Source organism: Anopheles arabiensis, chromosome 3 (assembly GCF_016920715.1).
Source record: "Anopheles arabiensis isolate DONGOLA chromosome 3, AaraD3, whole genome shotgun sequence".
NCBI classification, from domain to species: Eukaryota; Metazoa; Arthropoda; class Insecta; order Diptera; family Culicidae; genus Anopheles; species Anopheles arabiensis.
Window position 1 is genome coordinate 89,460,302 of NC_053518.1, and position 19,555 is coordinate 89,479,856.

Genomic DNA, 19,555 nt, shown 5'->3' on the forward strand with positions numbered 1-19,555 from the left:
TAGATCGTTTTGTAGTGTTTCTTTTATTAATTTATTTATTTTGATGTTTTGTAATTGAAAATTTTCAACTAGCAATAATTAATTAACAAAAACATTTACTAAATATTGTTCAATACAGTTCCACCACAAGAAAACTATATTTAAGAACCCATTGTTCAAGGTTCCGGCCAACAAGGGCTTGTAGCAACCTTGGCTGATCACTACGAATCGCTGATTACGACACGACATGAAACGAAGATGACGAAGAGGGCGAGAGAATCGGTTTGAATGATGTAAAAGAGACGAAGCGCGATGCCGGTGGCAGATACTAAAATACAGTGGAACCCCTCACAACGAGTAACCTTTATAACGATTTTTTCGCAAAACTTACAAATCTGAATACTCAACAAATACTGCTCATAATGATTTATTTGTTTATTTATTGTTAAAATTGGCCACCATACAACAGACGCGTACTCCACTACCGATCGTACCAACGAACAGTACAACATCTTACACGAAGCAGGATCGTTTATTTCACGCGCAAGTTGCTTAAGCAGGCCTAGCAGCAGATTCCTCTTGGTTACGACGTCGTCAAGCTGGTCATGGAAGCTCAACTTCGCATCAAGGAGCACTCCAAGATCCCTGGGACCGCTTTTACGCTCAAGTATGGAGCTGCGTAGGGCGTAATCGTATCGAAACGGTACTTGCTTTCTCACCGAAGGTGATCACCGCGTACTTCTCGACACATAGTTGCAGGCCAAATTGTGAAGCATCAGGATTGGAACATGCACAACATGTCCGGAAGATGCATCTGATCTGCTTGTGAGCGAACCGGTGAATGTAATTTAGCAGGAGGAGAAGTGCCGTCTAGTCTAAATCGAGTAATTGTGCTTTTTCAAAACCTTTTGAAACTATGTTCATGTTTTATCAGATATATATTTTATTTTCATACAAACTACAGCATATAAATTGATCAACGGTGACTCTTCTCACCTTTAAAGCATCGTATTTACTAATTAAATTATTCATTCCAAATTGAACTACACACATAGCTCCCCATTAATTTCCTTTGTACAATGTCTACCAGCCGAGAAGCACGGCTCAACGATACTGCCACAACACTGCCAGCGCATCCTGTTCCATCTTCTGAAAGAGTTGGTCCTTAAATTTCTCATACTGACGATCGCGCTCCATGCTTTCGTCTGACACCAGGCTCGCCTGCCGCACGTCGTTGCCTCCCATTCGCTCATCCTCGCGCACCAATCGCTTCAGCCAGCTTAGCTCCGCACGTTTACGCTCCATGATCGCCGCATGATGGTTCGTTGTGCCGTACCGGAACACTTTCGGATAAAGGCCCCAGCTCTGCAGCCGCTCGCGGTAGGAAGCATCCGTCCAGGGGTTTCGGACCCAATCCAGGGACACTGTTTCGTCGTAGGATACAAAAGACAACGCACACAAACAAAATGGTTTAATCTCGAACGTTCCAACGCACTTCCTCGTGCTTTTTACTTACATTTTCGTGCAAACAATGGCCGGCTTCCGGTTAACACCATCAGTACCGTGCAGAACAATGCGCCCAGCAGTACTTTCATTTTCTTTTCAGCTTAAAACAATGCAACGATCCTTTCTCTTCCACCTCACGGCAACAACTGGCACTGGATCGATGGCGGACGGAAACGAATGCTGCATACGCTGGCAGGTAAACGACTTCTTTTGATGCCATTCCGGGAAGAAAAAAACAAAACGAAAAAAGGATTCCGACCGAGGCAAAACAGCAGTAAAACGGTACTGCTGTACGGCCTACGGTTCCGTGCGCAAACGATCAGCCTCCGCCACCATCAAGGGCCACAGGTCGTCGAAAATTTCCGCCAGCGCATCCCTTTCCTCGGGCGTAACGTTCTCCAGGCGCAGTTGCTCGACAATGTGCGGTATCAGGGCGGCCATTTCCGGGTCCTTTACCATCACGGCCATCGGGCTGCTGCTGCTACCTGCACAAAACGATGCAAAAGAAAAGAAAGGGTTGTTAATACACTTTCTATTTTTTGGGAAATTCGGCTTGTTCACTTTCTTCTAGGTTAGGTGTAAATAAAAAAATATAGAACATAAATATTGCTGGTAGCAATTAACCCGATCTTCTCATCATTGTATGGCACAATCGCCATCGCTTCGTAAAAATCACCTTCCCGATTGGTGCGCCCTCTAGCTGTCAGAAGAGTAACCATTCAACCATTCGCTCAAAGCTTACCTTTATCGTTCCCGTTCGCGTTGTGCTGCATGTTGGCGTCCTCCGTTAGTATGATCACCTCCGTTTCGTCGTCCTCATCCTCGTCCGAATCAGGCTCCTGCGACAGCAGATTCGGTCCCGAACTAAGCTCATACTTAACAGAGCGCCCATCCGGTAGAAATGTAAGATCGTTTCCATTCTGCATACGAATATCAATTGCTGGATCGGTCTTCAGCTCCACTCTCGCGCGTTCCGTACTCGCTGCCGCCGACTCCACCTCTAAATCGTAATCATTTACCACAGCCTTATCCGAGGCGACCGGCTGCTCTGTCACGTACACTATTTCCACCGCGCTCGGGACGGTTTCCGATCGCCTCTCGTCCGCATTCCAGTTCACATCGTTCACACCACTCGGCTTGTTGTATGTTGTCTCCTGCAGCTCTTCAATCTCGTTCAACACTTCACTTTCCGACTGCACGACGCGCACCAGCAATCCGCGAAAATCGTTAAATGCGTCCCGCAGCTTACCCTGCAGCGTGTCCTCCATCGCCGTCACGTCATTACCCATATGGCCGCTCTCGCGCAACCCCGTCAGCGTTTTGACGACGAGCGGAAACAGCAGGCGAAAATCGTTTGCCAGCTGCTCCTTGATCGGATCCCGGGCCGCATACTCGCCAATGTTAAACACCTCCTCGAACCCGTCGACACCGGACAGCAACCGTTCCAGCTCGTCGCGCAGATCTTCCTTCGTGAGCCGGTCGATCAGATTGCTCAGGATGGTCGTTGGCTCCTGGTAGGCCGGGCGATGGTAGGACCGCATCACCTGCACCAGATAGTACAGTTGGAGCAGCTTCTTCGCGTACGGATCGATCGGTACGTTCGAAAGGATCCCGGCAGAAGAGTGCGCTGGTGGCACACCATGATCAGCGTACGATCCTAATCCAACGAGCTGCGGATCGGTGTTGGATGAATCTGTCGAACGAAACGAAAGTAGCCTTATTACCTTTCCACTGCACAGAACGCTTTTCCTTTTCAATGCTTACCACGGTCACGATCCACGATCACATAGCTCGCCCCGAACTGAGAGCAGCATAGGACGGAAATAATCACCAGCAAATTCATCCTTCGCACCAAGTTTGACCGTCCCTTCCAAGCACCACGCACGACTGAGCATCGCTCCGGGCAAGTCACGTCCATTTTATAGCTTTGCACGGACACAGCTTCGTCCAGCATCCTCGTCCCAACACGGCACTAACGATCAAAAGCCAACAATGCAGGTTGGCGAAGGGTAGTCCGTCGCATCATCTTCTACCTGCCGGAACGAAACGGATGAAAATAAATCACGAATAATACACGCGGGCCTGCTGCCAGTTGCCGTAGGTCACTTCCGCTGACCTCTATCCCCGGTAGGTGGTCGCCCAGTCTCGCCTTACCTTGTCTAATCGCTCTCGCCATCATGCCAGGTTGCAATGTTTCCGCCCTCGTTTTTTGGTTGTTCTGTTTTTCTCCCTGCAGATGTGTGCTTGTGTGTAGAGCGGGTACGGCTAGAAGCATTCGATGCGTGTCTCGTGGACTATCAGGTGTGGTCTAATGTAGAGTCATCACGTTAACCTGTAGTTTCTGCTTTCAGCTGGGTGCAAAAGATTCGATTTTTTAAGGTAGTTGGTTTTTTGTTCTTACATGGATTCTTGTATTTTGTGTTTTTCTTTCGTTCCAAAGCAAAGGATTCAAACATCGCTAGAGTTTTATTCAATATTTTTTTATATTTTTTAAATATATATATTTTTTATGTATATGTAGAGCTTCTAATCTGTATAGTATCCTTTCTCGCGCCTTTTTTTGTTATATTCCCTCCCTCCTAAACTATGCTGATGTCTTGTTGTTGTTTTTTTATGATATCTGTGGAGCCCAGTGGCCGGTTGGTTAGTACTTAATCATCTTATCGATCTTGTTTTTTTTTGTTCTTTTATTATCTTTTCCTTATTTTCTTTTAACTTTTTTTTTTGTGTTGCTTATCTGTTCGATCCTTCCACCATTTCTTATGCGAATATGCGTGTGTAAGGGTACTTTTTTTGGGGGGTGTAAATCAATTACTTGTGATTTGTTTGTTATTTGCTTTTTTAATGTTTTTTTGTTCTTTCGCTGCTCCTTTCGGCTTGCACAGCTGGTAGAACTTGTTGAATTAATAGTGTTGTTAATAACCGACAGTTTAAAATATGCTTACCGTAAACCGTTAATTGTTACCCCAATTCGACCCCTGTCCCGATCGATCGGTTTGGTTTACACGAGCACCAGAGAGCAACGATCGAACGATCACACCAGACAAAAAAACCTTCCGGATCTTCCGGGGGCTTTACACCGAGGAGTGCCGGTTGATTCTGATCCCCGTATCCCTGGTCCCCGGCCATTCTCCTAATCCTAAAGTTTCCTGGCCTCCCAATGCAGGCATTGAATTGCGTGTGAGATTCTTATTAAACGTGTATCGGATTGCTTATATGCCTATAATGCCAACTGTGCCGCCACTGGTCGCTCGTTCGCCACTCGTCGTGTATAAATAATTTAAACTTAACATCTACAATCACGGCGCTTCTCGTACTGCCTCCTCTCCTTTCCCTTTTTCGATTCCCCTATCCCCTAATCCCTTTATCCTTTGGTTGCCGCGAACAGAGCTCCTTCCAGCCCCTCCCCCATTCCACGGGGAGTTTTTAACATTTTTACACGATGCTTTTATTTCAAAAAAGAAGATGTGCTCTCCACACTGCGCTCCACCACCTATAACTCGTTGCGTTTGGTCAATGCGCCAAATTTACTGCGCAGTTCAAAAACATCGCCCCCTCCCCCCAAAAAAGTGGTCTTACTACGAGAGGGTTCCCCTTTCCTTTTGTCGTTTTCTACGTTCAACCACTACACTTTTTTACACAATTTTTAGCACGCAATTCTTTTGCAGCTCTTTCCACACGAATAAGGGTAACGCTGTTTGCGGGTGCAATTTTAAGTACATCTTCTTTTTTTTTACTTTCACCCGCAGCACATTAGAATCGTGATTTCGATAAGTCTCACCTAAGATTGGCATATTTATTTTCCCCGCAGCCGGACCTCATACACTCTTTTCTTTTTGTTAACGAATTTAGTGGTGTTTTAGTGTGCCTGATACAAAAATTGGGAGCTAACTGGCATGAAATCTACGTCCGAAATCTACCGTCAAAGTTGGGGAGCTGGTGGTGGATGGGTGCTGGTGGGTCTGTTTGGGTATTGTCACCGAATTTGTTCCACCGCGCAACGTTCCTGGGCTTCGGACTGACTGACTGACTGAGCAACAACCGTGTCTCCCTAGCAGCTTTCAAAAGCCCACGGTTTGGTTCCTTTCAAGCAGCAAAGCGCATCGCGTCTCCTCCAGCAGCGTGATACCATGTTAGTGTTTTAGTGTGTGTTTCTGTATTGTTTGTGTTTCGTTTCATTTGCTCGGTGTTGTTACTGTTACAGCTTCGCTTTTTGGGGTGCTGGGGTAGTTATGTGTTTTTGTTTCTTCTTCTTTTTTGAAAGGCACAATTTCACTCCAACTATCCACACTTGTGCGCACTGTGCTGCTAAATTTTGACTCCTTTTTGTTGCGATTCTTCCAAATATTCCAAAACTCCTCTGCTGCTGCTACTAAAATCTTGCTTGACTCGGGGTAGTGACACGAACACTAACTTTCTTTGTTTTGGTGTATATAAAGGTTAACTTTTAGATCGGCGGTTTTGAGGTTTCGATTTGGTGGCCGTACGTACTCTACCCAGTACACGTAAATGTGCAAAAATGAAGGATTTTGTAGAAGAGAGAAAAAAAGACATGAAAAACATGCAAATTGAAGCAAGAAAGCGAAAAATCATAATAAATTTCACAAAAAAAAACAGACAAAGAAAGAGAAGCTAATGTACTAACAAAATCAACTGCGAAAGAGATAGTACAGCATCGAAACAAGAGTAGTCCAAATAGAGCACAACACAACAGTGGATGCGCATTTAAATGCGCAAAACAACCCAAACAAAACAGGACAAAATAAATTAATCTCCCAATTTCACGAGAGAAAGCCAAAACACAACAAAACCATACGATACAAAAGCACATACATACGCACATAATTTCACACGCACACACATTTGACTAGAATTTCATTCTTCTCTGTATGCATCTGTCTTCTGTCCTCCCCCTTTCCACACACTCCATGTTACTCGCGCGAAAACCGCGAAAAACGGAAACAACGGAAACGGAAAAATGATAGGCAAAGATCGAGCTTTGTTCGCTTTTTGTTTTTGTTCGTAGTATTGCTTGCGAACGTACGCATCGATCCGACTCACTAATGTGCAAATGTGAAACCAATTGATGCTGCCACTTCTAGTGTTCTGAAATCTGTTCCTTTCTGTTTTTCGCTAATCGCTTTTTCTGCTCTCTCTCTCTCTCACACTCTCACTCTCACTACCTCGGTGGGGATAAGACGACGCTACATCATTTTGTGGTATTGCTTGCGTGTTTTGCTCTACATCGTAATAGCAGCCACATCCTAGAGGATATTGCATTTGCATTCAAAAAGTCTGATTCCTACACATCCCCTCTTCCCCACTATCCAACAACTATATCCGATAAACAATTATTGCAAAAATCAGTCCACGGGATTCGGTTGAGAGGACTACGGCGGGGGCAGCACGTTATGACTGTGAACCGTAAATTGGGATTGTTTTCATCTGTCCAACATTGCAACATTGCTTTTTTTACACCTTTCCAGATCTTCGATACATAAGCCCGCCATACGAAGGACGAAGACACGAAACAAGAATTGAGCTTTCGTATAGTTATGCTGTCCTATTGTTCTTCATTTTGTTTTGCTTCTCCAACCGCTTTGTCCAACACTGTTTATTGCTTATCCGCTAAAAGTATTTGTTAAGTAAATAATGTGTCTCCCGCCCACAGCGCAACCGCGTGTTCTGCGGCAAGTTGCTCATGCAAGGTTACTACTATCGGTCTAGTTCGGCTTTTCTACAGTACGTTAAAAACTAGTTGTATAATAAATAGAGTAAATTTCTTTATACGCCTGAATGCCTGCTGCCTGGGGGCGCACTTTCGCACGCTGGCCTTTGCTTGATGTGTGTGTGTGTGTGTGTTTACAGATTCTGACGCTGACTGGCACCGCCGCAGAGGGAAAATAAGCTCTTCCATTTCAGGCGCGGCCACAAGATGTGTGCTTGAAATATGTGCGAATTGGCAATTATATGCGCTCATAGAGGGGTGTATTTGTGTTTGTTGAGGCTGTTTCCTTTTTTCTTAAATTCAAGAGATGAATATTCGAGAACGATTGATTGGTGATTGATTGATCCGGCTTGATTCCGTTACTTTGCTTTGCTGAGTTCTTTATTACCTATCGCTTACTGTTTGCATTTCACGTAACGCAACGTTACGTAACGCTTCCGGTTTGGTTAGCTGTTAGTTTGATAGATTTTAAAACACTACACACCTCTGAAGGGCTAACTAAAATGTACGCCCCAACCATGCGCTGTTTAGTTGTGTTTTGTGTAATTGGTTGGTGGTTTGGGGTGTTGTTTTCTTCCTATTTCCTTTTTCCAATTTTTCTTTGTTATGTTTTTTTTGGCTAGGCAGCGGACACTACAAACTAAACCATCTCCCAACTCCTCGCTGCGTTGGCGCAGCGGAAGGCGCGCATTCGTCGCGAGTTACGAGCGCTTCTCGTTGACGCCACCGACGCCATCGCCGAGCAGCGACAGCATCAGCGCTTGCGGTAGTAAATATTATTGCAGTCTAGCCTCCTGGAGCGAAGCACCGGTCGCGTTCTGATAGGGCGACAGGCCGGGAAATGCACCCGCCGCGGCAGCAGCGGCGGCGGCGGCAGCTCCTGCTTGCGGCAGCGTGGCGTACGTGTACGGTCCGGCCATGTACTGGGCGGCGGCAGCCGCAGCTCCGGCAGCTGTGAAAACAAAAACACACACACAAAACAGATTAGTTGAAGATCTTAGATAGTACCCTTTCGCGTTAATGCCTTACCTGAGGCACCGGATCCATAGGGATACGCATCGAACCCTGTACTGTACTGGCCCGGATACGGTGCGGCGGCGGCTGCTGCTACCGCATTCTGTTGCGACACAATTGGAAAGAAAATCGGCGAATTATTATTACTGCATCCACTCTGACGGCTCGTGTGCGGCTCAGTGCGCTCGGCCCCGTCGGTTGCTTACCTGGTACTCGTAGAATTGACTAGTGGCGGCCGCGATGGCGGCTGCGTGCGACAGCTGGGTGGCAGGGATCGGCACCAGTCCGGAGGCGGTTGCGCCCGCTCCGGTCGAACCGCCCGCCGTGCCTAGGTACGGTGTGCCGTAAATGTAAGACGGTGGCACTCTGTAGGTCGAGCGGAGACCGATCGGTGAAAGAAACAGAGAAGGAAAAGGGAAAAGATGTATTAAACAGTGGTTCAATAGCTTCTCTTTCGCAACCAAGTACACTGCAACCAAGAGCAACAACAAGAAAAAGTAAAACAGTTAACAGCAACAGCAACAACAACATCAACAACAACAACAACAACAAAACACTTTATATTTGCCAAACACGCCAAACAACAGCAACATCAACGAAAACGTTTCGATTAGTTTTCAAACCTCGTAAAAAACGGTAAAATGAGTAAAAGAAAATAATAAGTATAGAAAACAAAAAAAGGAAATGTTGTAGAACAACCAAATCAAGATTCAGATAAAACAAAAGAAAAAAAAGACAACTAAAGTGTAAGAAAAGTCATAAAAACAACAACAAAAGAAAACAACCCATCAAACGACGCATACCGCACACACAGGAAAGTGAGTGAAATAAAGAGAGAAAGTAAAAATAAAGAGCAAAAAAATCATCCCACAAGCAAATAAAAACGCTTGTAAGTGTTGTAAATGAACCCATTAGATAAGAAAGTAAAACACAAGAAAAAAAACTTGAAAAAACATGTTTTTCACCGATGAGAGATAAAAGAGACAAGAAGAGCAGAGAACAGACATAAACATGAGCTCTTGCACCACCGCCACCTCGTGACCATTGGAGTTGAAGATAGGACGACCTGTGCCCATGATGCAAACATGAACGATTCTTCACCATTTCACCATTGTGACAGTTGTCAGTGGCCGTTTCCTGATTCGAAGTGCCATCGCACTACATATCTCGTACGGCACCCCTTTTCCGATGAAGGCTACGAGTACGTTTTCAACTCTAAAGCAACATGACATGTTTATCCGTCACCCATCTGTGACCATTCGTTACAATTATTGATCGCACAGCCGTACTATTCTTACAAACCTCACGCCCCTCAAGCCTCAGTGACAACACCCAACAAGCACGCAGAGTGTGGAGCTTAAGTATCTCAAAAATAGGATCCGCCCCATCACTTTCGAGGGAATCGAGGAGGGACACTAAAAACTGCCACCCCTCGGGCCCACACGTCTGTCAACCCAACCCCTCTACTAGTGAGCGTTCCCGCGTTTCGCTTGAACGAAGATTAAATAAAATCCATAAAACGAACCAACACACTGTCATACACACGCTGCTTTACAGACCCGTTCGTTACCTCTCAGTAAAGAAAAAAAAATACACACACCCGTCGCCATTTTAGAACGTCACTGTCCGCCCACCTTTATTCTGATGCTCCCACCGTTTGCGGGATCGTCGGGTGGTGTGTGTGTGCGGGAGTGCGATTGGGGGACGAGCCCGGGAAAACGATCGCGATCGCGCGCGCCGTACCAATTGCGAGCGAGCGTGACGGCCATCTTGCCATCCGTTGGGCACGATCTCGGGCACAAACGTGTGCTGAAGCTGAAACCGTGGAATGTAGCGTATCAATCATCGTTTTGGGAGGCGAGGAGGTTGATTTTCGCACTTCAAACTGATTATTGAGTGTGGTTTGTAGAAATCTTATCTTGTTATAGGTTTGACCACTGTGGAAATAAGTGGATCGTATGATAGGCATGACACGCGATTTATTTCAAGCTATTCATTATGAGAATGTTAAAAATGTCAATTTGGAGAATAAAAGAACTCATCATAACGATCAATACAAGACGACGAGTTTTAATAAATTTATCTACTTATGCTGTATTGCATTTTGTTATCATTACCGAACGACAATGTTCTTCAACTAAAGATTTATCTAAGCTTCTTCATTCAGACAAATGTGTTGTTAACAGTCCTCATCTAGGGATAGGAATTAAAATTTTGTAATGTAAAACTGCAGTCATAAATGTCTAGAAATACTGTTTAAATTGAACATAATTCCTTCAAGGATCAAACATTGTTGGCTTAAATTCAATAGGAAAAAGGTGCGTTAGAGTCAAAAATGTATGCCTTAGAGCCAACATTTAACGGCTACGACTGTAAAATGATAAAAATAACTAGTATAAAATACCACCTAGTAGCAAGTTTACAATATTTAGTCGTCTGAATTACTTGCCTACTTACTAACACCATAGTGACTGCCAGTAATTGACAAGATAATGTGGTTTGATGCTAGAAGTTCGTAGTATTTGTCGATTAATCGCACCTGCACTCAAAACGATCCAGTTTATTCAACTCTCTGAATCTGTATTTGTACAGGCAGAATGTGTGCTATCCGTCGGCCCCATTTCACAACACAACAACGCCCTTGTAATTGTACTTTGTCGACGATATTTATTAGCCCATCCCCATCGATAGTCGAAAACAACCTTCAGCTGGCAACAGACAAAGGATGACCGGTGTGACAGCGGGTTACACCGATTTAAAAGCGCGTGTTGTCGTCCCGGCCTCGCAGTATCAATACTGCTCGGCGCAGTACATAGGACGCACGGTAGTGGTGATGATTATCGTAATCTACTGTCGCCGCGTGATGGATATTTAATGGTTTTGGCAATCATCTGAGCTCAAAACAATATTGACCAACATTGTACACAATCTCTGTGTGGTGATGATGACACATCATTACCCACCAACAGATCTACATTGCAAATAGACACATTCTTCGCAAAAACAGATCTGTACGTTCCCTTACCCCAATTCTTCCTTTCTTCAGAAGATCGAGTACCTCCAATACGAACATCAGGTTCGGAGGAAGAGGTGTGTAATGATCACTAGAGTACCATCTTCACACACACACATACCCATACTCATCCCAACCACACTATTGAGATTGTCACCGTGGGCATTCCGGAGGAGCGCTCACGATGGGACATTTCTAAAAATAATCCCACCAACCTCCCGATGCTGCGTCGTGTGTACTACAACCCTGCTCCGCTCGAAAGAATGTCCAAACGGTGTCTTCTACATAACGATCATCTTCGTGTGCATCGTGAAAATATCTAACGCTCCTCACTCACTGACGGATCGTTGCAACTCTGCAGCAAAACTCTTGTCTTGGTTCCTCGATCTTTCGGGGGCACAGGGGGAACAGATCGCATCGCATTTTGTCTTGGAGCGAGGTGGAGACGAAGGTTGGCTGGCTGGCTGGCTGGTGTGTACATAATGAAGGTGGCTTCTCGGCTCTCGGGAGGGGGTTGTGGTGTTGCGCGCCAAGCACAGAAGCCGAGAGCCATATTTATTTGTATTTTTAGAACGCGCTCTCGCGCTGCGCTGTGTTCGGCCAAACTGCGCGCCCTGCTTTGGCAAAGCCAACCGCCAATATACTACACCTCGCATCGCGACCATCTTCCTGGCTGTGTGTCGTGTTGCCAGTGTGGGGCGGCGGTTACCCGTGCACCCACGGGTTTGTCCCAAAAGCCCCAAACCAAGACATCGCTCATGCTCGTGGCGTGTCGCGCCACAACAAGACATGTTGACGATGAGAAGAGTTTCCCTACTCTCTCTCCTGCGTCCTAGTAGAGCAGTGCGCGCGCTAGTGAGGATTGACATTTGAATTTTCCAACCGAGCGTTCCATCGCAACCTTTTTCCTAATTACTTCACACGCGAGGACAGAGGAGAAAGAGATAGAGATTTGCCGGCCATTTGCTTCCCTGCACACGTGTGTCTTCCGCTCTTGGTGGTGATGTGGTGTGCCCGCCCAACACCGAAGCGCGCGTGAAGCAATTACGTAAATCGAAATAAATGCAGCAATTACATTAATTCGATAAAAATCGCTCCAAACCCTGGTGGCGTAGGTAATCGCGACCAAATATTGCGCGACAGTGTCTGTTGCGTTACACCGTCGTTGGCAACGTTGGACTTACGGGGCGGTACAGAAACATGTACAGAAAATTGATTAATACTTCCATTAATGCCTACCCAACAGCCTCGAGAGCTGGGGATTTATATTGCTATATGTCCCACTTTTTTTCTTTTCAAAACCATTTAATGTCTTCATTTCTAAGCATTGATATGTCCCTTCTCTCTCTTCTTTGATGTAGATGGGTCATATAAAATGTATAACGCCACCGATTGCGGCGGATATATTGCGAAGCCTCGGCACGATTGTCACATTTTCATTATGAAAGGGCGGTACTGGGTAGCAGCATGATCGTAGATTAACTCTTGTCCTCAAAGCAACTCACCGACTATAAATAACGGAGTACAAACCCGCTGCCGATGGCCATTACATGACACAATAGTCGCGACTGACTCCCAACCGCTTCTATTAAGCTTTTTCCGTCTTTCATCACAACATGGTCCTCTCCATGGTGCACGCCTATCGATTGGAGGTGGTGGTGTGTCAAGTGTACTGCTCTATTCGTACCAATCTCCTTTCGGGTCGCGTAAGCATCGACCCCAAGACTTTGCTCATACAAATTAAGCGGAACCCTTCAGAACCAAGGCAGAACCGATTGTTCTTGCCTGCTTCGCAGGAGAGCTCCATCCTGTGCCTAAGTGGACGCCGCACGATCGGCGGGAAAAATCACGTTTTCCGCCGATGGTATATGCCCGGCCGTCACTTCCGTCACGTCTGTGATTGACGTCAGAAGGGTTGGGAATAAGCGGGACAAGGAGCGTAGTACCGCTCATATGCGCCGATGATGGAAGGCACACACATGGACACCTTGTTTTTTTGGGTCGCGTTTGTCGTCAGGAGTGCGATTGAATAATGTGGCGATGTGGGTTGAAAGAGCCGAGATACGGCACCGGCATTTTCATCTGCCATCCCCTTCAACTCTTCAAGGTTTTCGATGAGCAACGACGATCCGTTTCTTGATGGACCTGTTTTGGGTGTATTTGGCTTGCTTTGGCTTAAAAATAAACATACCGCTAATCCCGCTTTGTCGCAAACAAAATTGAGATGAAAATAGATCATGGTGTACACCCATTACTTTGAAGAGATTTATGCAACACTCTGTCAATATCCACATGTTAGGAATTATTTGGTAGTTACGTTCTGTCCAATTTCGCAACACAAACCCCGCATTTCTTGGGCTGATGAGCTCTTGTAGCTAGTGACCATCTATTATCTTCTCTGTAGTCGCTCTATAATTGTACTTTAAGCTCAACAATTTGAACAGCTAATTGAGAAACGTTTGGATTTTGTAACCAACTTCAATTTTAATCCTAATCTCTGTTCCTAAGCTATCAACATGTTGTCACCTCTAGGCACATAACTTGAACGATATGATCGCTAGAACGAATTGTTGCCCCATCTATAAACATCTAAATATGTGATTCAAACACGCACACACACACACCGAAACACACAAACAAACACGCACACAAAATCAAAAGTAGAGCAGAGGTATTTTTAAAAACGCACAGCAACATAGCACACGTTTTGAGAAATCTTTTTAGAATTATGTCGTACATATAAAAAAACGCAAAAACCACAAGACTCAAACCTATTGAAAGCTTAAAAAACACGGTTAAGCAATAGCGCCATCGTCTAGAAAAACAAAAAGCACTGAAAAAGCTAAAACGTCACTAACATGTCACAACATATGGTATTTTTCATTCAATTTTTAACAACTGCTTCAACAAATGTTGATTAATTTTAAAAGAGGTAATTCATAAAAAACAAAATTCATAAAATCCACAGCACTCTTTCGTCTAGCTAAAACTTATCAAACAAATAAAACACAACATTTAAGCAAACAATAAAAACGAAAAATCCAAAAGAAACATTCTAAATCCACCACCAGGAAGAAGTACCGCACAAAACTCTGCCCAAGAGGCTGCTTAGCACGTTGGGACGTATTAAAAAAACAATCCACTTCGAGCATCGGGTTGTTCGGTCGTTAATCTTAAACCAGCAGCAGCTGCCAGAGAGAGCTGTGGCAATTACACCTTGAAGGAGATAATTTATAGATCCGAGAGCAAGCATATTTTATTCTCTTTAACGGCCTCTTACTCACATACACACACACTCTTGTGTTATAACCGCCACGTGAAAGCTGCCCATGATAAGCGTGATGATCTTTTTTAATGATTTTCCTTCAACAGGTCAACACAAGTGCTGTTAAACAAAAAAAACAGCATTTGATACGTACGGCAACTGTTGATTTAATAATTGTACGATCTGCATTTCTGTGGTCATCTGCTGATGCATTATTCAGGTACGCGAGGTACGATTGCAACCTCACAAAAATCAACCGCACACGTAACGCTTCCGCAGCCATCAAGATGAAACCTAATTTGTGAAAGTCAATTTCACTCTCCTGGCGCCTCCGCAAATGCAATGCAACGCGGCAAACGAACCTGCAGGTCGACGGCAACACACGCCGTTGTGCAATGCGCGTAATGCCATATATTACAACGGTACCAACATGATCACCCGTGCCTGATCTCATCAAAATGCAAACATATTCCGGTGGGTCCACGGGGGTCGAAAGCCGGATTGCAATGAAAAGCAACGCCCGGAGCAGCAGCCCAAATTTTTATTTTACCGCAATCAAAATAATTTCCTAAGTTCCGCGTGATGGAGCACGCGATAAAAGCGCGTGGGGTGGATAGCTACATACTACCACCCCACGATCACCAACGCCACACATCCGGCAGAAAAAACGGTTCCGGTGCCGGATCGGACAGTCTAACGGCCCCTCTGTTTGCGGCGGTGCCATGTCACCCAGGGAGTGGTCAGCACGTGTTAAATAGACCGTGGCCCAAACCGTGGCCGAGGTGAAATGTGAATCATGCCAACCCGTTTGACACGATCTGTTGCGTAGTTCGGTTTTATTTTTTTTTTTTTTTCGGCGCTCAATTTTATTATTTTTACGCGTTTTTGGCATGATTGTATCTCACTGCCATTTCGAACTAGATACAACATTGAACAAAAAAAACAAACGCCAACGATGGTCAGGCGACCGGAATGGAGACGCCACACCGCGGGGGAAGAAAGAAAATCTAAATGGAAATACACTGAGCACCACAATAAAACGTACAAACACACACACACGCACACAAGGGCACACGCCACACCAACACCCACACACACACACGGCTGGGGGACACGCGCTAAAAGAGCAAAATCAACAACAACAACAATAACAACAGTAACACCAACAACAACGGCAAAAACACAACCAAATCGCACACACACGCACACACGAACGCACTTCTCACCTCGAATCGAGCAGCGCGCGCGATAAATCACGACAGACGATGAGCACGACGATGACAAACAATCGCACACACACGCGCGCGCTGTAGGGTTGCATGTGTGTGTGCGTGATTGTTGTGTATGAGTGTGAACGATCGGGTAGGTCGACGTGGGTGGTGGGGAAAGGTGGGGCACCACGAGCGCACATGAATTGTTCATTCGCAAGGCGCGCACACAGTTCCCCTTTAGCCCTCTCCAATCCAATGTGCCTATCCATACACACACACAGAGACATACGGGCACCCGCCCCGTAGAGAGGGAAGTGTGTGTAGCCAGTTGACACACCCGACGTTTGAATGCAACACGTACCACGGAACTGGACTCGTCAACCCTCCGCGCCCGGGCAACTGCAGTGTAACCTGAAGTGTGTATAGGGGGGGAGGGAAACGGGAGAAACAAAATGGAAAACACTGGTTTGGTTTCGGTTTGGTACGGTACACACGGCACACACCAGGTAAAACAAAACTAGCAAACCTCGCTGCACACACACACACCCCGGAAAAACTCATGAATATCTAGCGACAGTAAAAAGAGAAAAACATACAAACACGCACACACGGAGAGCACACGAAACACACTAAACGAACCGCACACGACCAACCCACACCAAAAGGTTCAGGAAAAGTGCAGCAGAACGTCGAAAACAAAACGTGAAAGGAGTTCGTTAACATGTATAAATGCACTTTGAATGCGTGGCGATGCGAAATAAAGTCGCATTTCCCGAGCATTGTTGTAATTTTTTAAACAATTTACCTAACAAACCTCTCATTATCTCTCAGCAATCTGACTCCATACTCTATAATCAGTAGTGAAGCTACAAAACTATTCACCAAGAAGTAAGTAAGCCACTAGAAGTCACAAAACCAAACTCAAACTCTAACATACAAAAAAAAAAAAACCAAATATCACTTCACCACGTCGAAGCAACCAAAAAACACCAAATGAAACAAACCAAAAGACCTAAGGAAAACAAAACCAAACAATCAAACAACAAAAAACTTCAAACAGTATCATATAGAAACACAAAAGAGATGGGTGAACCGAAAGCTGCAAACGCTATCGAGTAAAGTAGACAGAGAGAGAGAAAGAGAGGGAAAGAGAAAAAACACATACACGTAGGAAAAAAAACACAAAATATAAAAGGAAAATGTAATAAAAAAAAAACAACTAAAAACAAAATCAACAAAAAACAAACAAAACAGCAACAACAACAAAGAACACTATAAAACTCTGCCACAAACGCGAAAAACGCAAAAGAAAAATTCACTCGAACGCTCGGCTTTTGTGTTGTTTTGTTTGGAAAAATTACATGAACGTGAAGCAGCTCGCAGCACGGGACCCATATCGAAACGCCATCAGCGCCATTTGCCTCTAGTGGGCAAAAAATCAGCAGTAAAGCGGTCAACCTGCCGCACACGGGCTGCAAACAAAACGAAGTGGGAAGTGGAGGAAATGAGTGGCAGATAAGGCAGAGTAAGGTAGAAGAGAAGAAAAGAGGGGGTAGAGAAGTTTGTAAGAAAACAAACAAAAAAAACAGACCAGAGAACAAACTGCATGTATGTAACGATTTGAGCCCCAAAACAAACGCCTTTTTCCCTGTGGAAATAAATAAAAAACAGCAAACGAATATGGGTAGTGGAAAACTTATGACCCGAACAGGCAATGTAGTCAGCCTGTGCAGAGAGATTAATCCATTTTAGCATGTACAAAATGTGGTTGATTACGATTGAAAAATAGATCGCACTATATAGCAGGCTCTGCCAAGTGTGCCCTGCTATGGGTGTCAATAAACGACTCTTTGCTTCAAATTTGGAAGTGTAACGGGACGAGCAATCACTTCTAAAGTTCACCAGTCACCACACACACACACACACCCCTCGACTGGTAGCCGACGGTTGAAGAGTTCTAAATAAAAACCGCAATCAATCTTTTGCTGTAGTAAAAAACGCGCGCACACACACTCACACGACAGCTACTACCGAAGACACGGAAGCAGCAAAGCAATATCTCCGTGACAGCGCTAGTCGCAACGTCTCGTCTCAACACTATCCTGCAGGCGACACGACACGCCGAAAGGGAAATCGGGTAGAGCGCGGCTTAATTAACGGCCCACCGACTGTCTCCAACCGATAGCAGGAGGACGCAACGCAACGATCGCCTCTCCGCTTTTAGAACATTTATTCCGCGTCCGATCTAGCGCCCCGTTAGCGGGTACACGCTCGCCATGGTTAGTTTTTCCTGGGGGAAGGGGGAGGTTTTCTGCGCTGGCTTCTCTACCCCTTGGCGCACTGCTTGCGTGTCACCTATATGTACGCATACATATATCACCACACTCTGGGGAGTGCGTGTGACGCAAGGCGACTAGAGTCAGAGAGAGTAATAGATAAAATGAGAAGGGAGACATGTTGGAAAAGTTTGGAAAACTATGGGTACCTATTTTTAGGCTAGCAAACACGTTACTCTACTGGCTGTAATGGCGCGTACGAATGATGATCATCATCACCGTGCGGGCACCATCGTGCAAAATAGAATATGTGTGTGTGTGTGTGAATGCTGCACCGAGAAGTGCAGTTAATGCGAATGTGTCAGTTGGCAAGCACACATTATTGCTTCCAATCGCAGTTGGCCTTCCCCGAAAGAAAAAGACATGACACTTTGCTAATGGGACACCATGCGTCTCCACCGGGCGCGAATGGATTATTGCGCAGTATACTAAAATGTACATTATTGTTTTCATTTCATAAACTTATATTATTATTCTGCGATTTTCAATCATTATGAAATATTCTATTAAATGTACTTGTATTGTATTGTTCGCACCAAAGCAAAAACAACATAAGTAAATTAGCAAAGTTCAGTTACAACATACAGATATGTAAGGCATTAAATATTACCAATATATTATGCTTCCTCATGCATAAAAATACCATTTTTTTAAATAAAAAATAATAATTCTTCAACATACCAGTTGGATCCATTGAAAATGGAGCATGAAAATGTTTTTTTTTGTTACTAAATTTTTGAAATTCTTTTCCAAACTGCACTTGTCGAAACCTTCCCTATCAACAACAAATAAACGTATTAAAATCCTCCCACCGAGCCCCACCAACCCATCCACGTCGCGCTGATGGTGTGCCATTTGGCGGACACGTTTTGGCTTCACAACAACACAGAAGAATAAAGGGGAAAGAGAGAGAGAGAGACAGAGATCGAAGTAAGGTAAGAAAGACAAAAAGGAACGAAAAAGGCGGAACAGGACACGGGGTGTTCGAGGACGCTTACACGGGCGGTGTAGGAATGGGATGTGGAGCATAGTAGTGGTAGAAGAGAGGTACGAAACAAAAAAGAAGAGAAAAAAAACACAGATGCGCGCACTGTCAGCCAAAAGCACTTACCCGTACTGGCCCGGTATCACTGGGTAGCCGGCCGTCCGCAGTCCTGTCGTGGCGAACTGGTAACCTGAAATTGGGACAGAGACAAGAGCAGAAATAAACGTCAAAATACAAACTCGGTCAGTCAGTGGTGCGAAGGACATTGTATCGTAATCGAAAAACAAGGAAACGGAATCGTAAAAAAAGCACAAGCAAAGGGTACAGAATCAACAGATAACGCCGGTAAAAAAAGGTCGGCAAACAAACTACTACATTCCGTTCGATGTGTATCATAATTTTGTCCAACCTCGTTTTGGTTGGTGCAAAAACACAACCCCTCGCCTACTTCTTCTGCTAGAGCTGCTCATTAAAATTGCATTTCCGTGCTCATCGTCACGGCGCACGTGGATTGCCTA

At 45.0% G+C, this 19,555-nt stretch overlaps 2 protein-coding genes across 6 annotated transcripts in view; both read right to left on the reverse strand.

The window, feature by feature from the left end:
• Positions 1-946: 946 nt before the first annotated feature.
• LOC120902035 lies at positions 947-3,643 on the reverse strand. The gene is made up of 4 exons (XM_040310512.1): positions 3,250-3,643; positions 2,228-3,178; positions 1,496-1,970; positions 947-1,403 (listed from the first exon to the last, which is right to left on the reverse strand). Exons 1-3 carry the CDS (start codon positions 3,437-3,439, stop codon positions 1,783-1,785), a joined length of 1,329 nt encoding a protein of 442 aa, XP_040166446.1. The 5' UTR covers positions 3,440-3,643; the 3' UTR covers positions 947-1,403; positions 1,496-1,782.
• Positions 3,644-4,154: 511 nt separating this feature from the next.
• LOC120900371 (RNA-binding protein 24-B-like) overlaps positions 4,155-19,555 on the reverse strand; it is a 50,614-nt gene continuing 35,213 nt past the window's right edge. For all 5 annotated transcript variants that reach the window (XM_040307265.1, XM_040307270.1, XM_040307266.1 and 2 more), the window contains 4 exons: positions 19,164-19,227; positions 8,434-8,593; positions 8,243-8,330; positions 4,155-8,165 (listed from right to left, as the gene is read on the reverse strand). In XM_040307265.1, coding sequence (XP_040163199.1) covers positions 7,990-8,165; positions 8,243-8,330; positions 8,434-8,593; positions 19,164-19,227 — 488 coding nt within the window. In that variant the 3' untranslated portion in view covers positions 4,155-7,989. The remainder of the gene's footprint in view (positions 8,166-8,242; positions 8,331-8,433; positions 8,594-19,163; positions 19,228-19,555) is intronic.

What these genes read in the sequence shown, in the direction of transcription:
- LOC120902035 (XM_040310512.1), bottom strand. Translation starts at nt 3,439, where the DNA reads ATGCTGGACGAAGCTGTGTCCGTGCAAAGCTATAAAATGGACGTGACT. An exon ending in GATCGTGGATCGTGACCGTG is followed by an intron (nt 3,179 to 3,249) that starts GTAAGCATTGAA and finishes TTCGTTCGACAG; the next exon opens with ATTCATCCAACACCGATCCG. An exon ending in CGCGAACGGGAACGATAAAG is followed by an intron (nt 1,971 to 2,227) that starts GTAAGCTTTGAG and finishes CGTTTTGTGCAG; the next exon opens with GTAGCAGCAGCAGCCCGATG.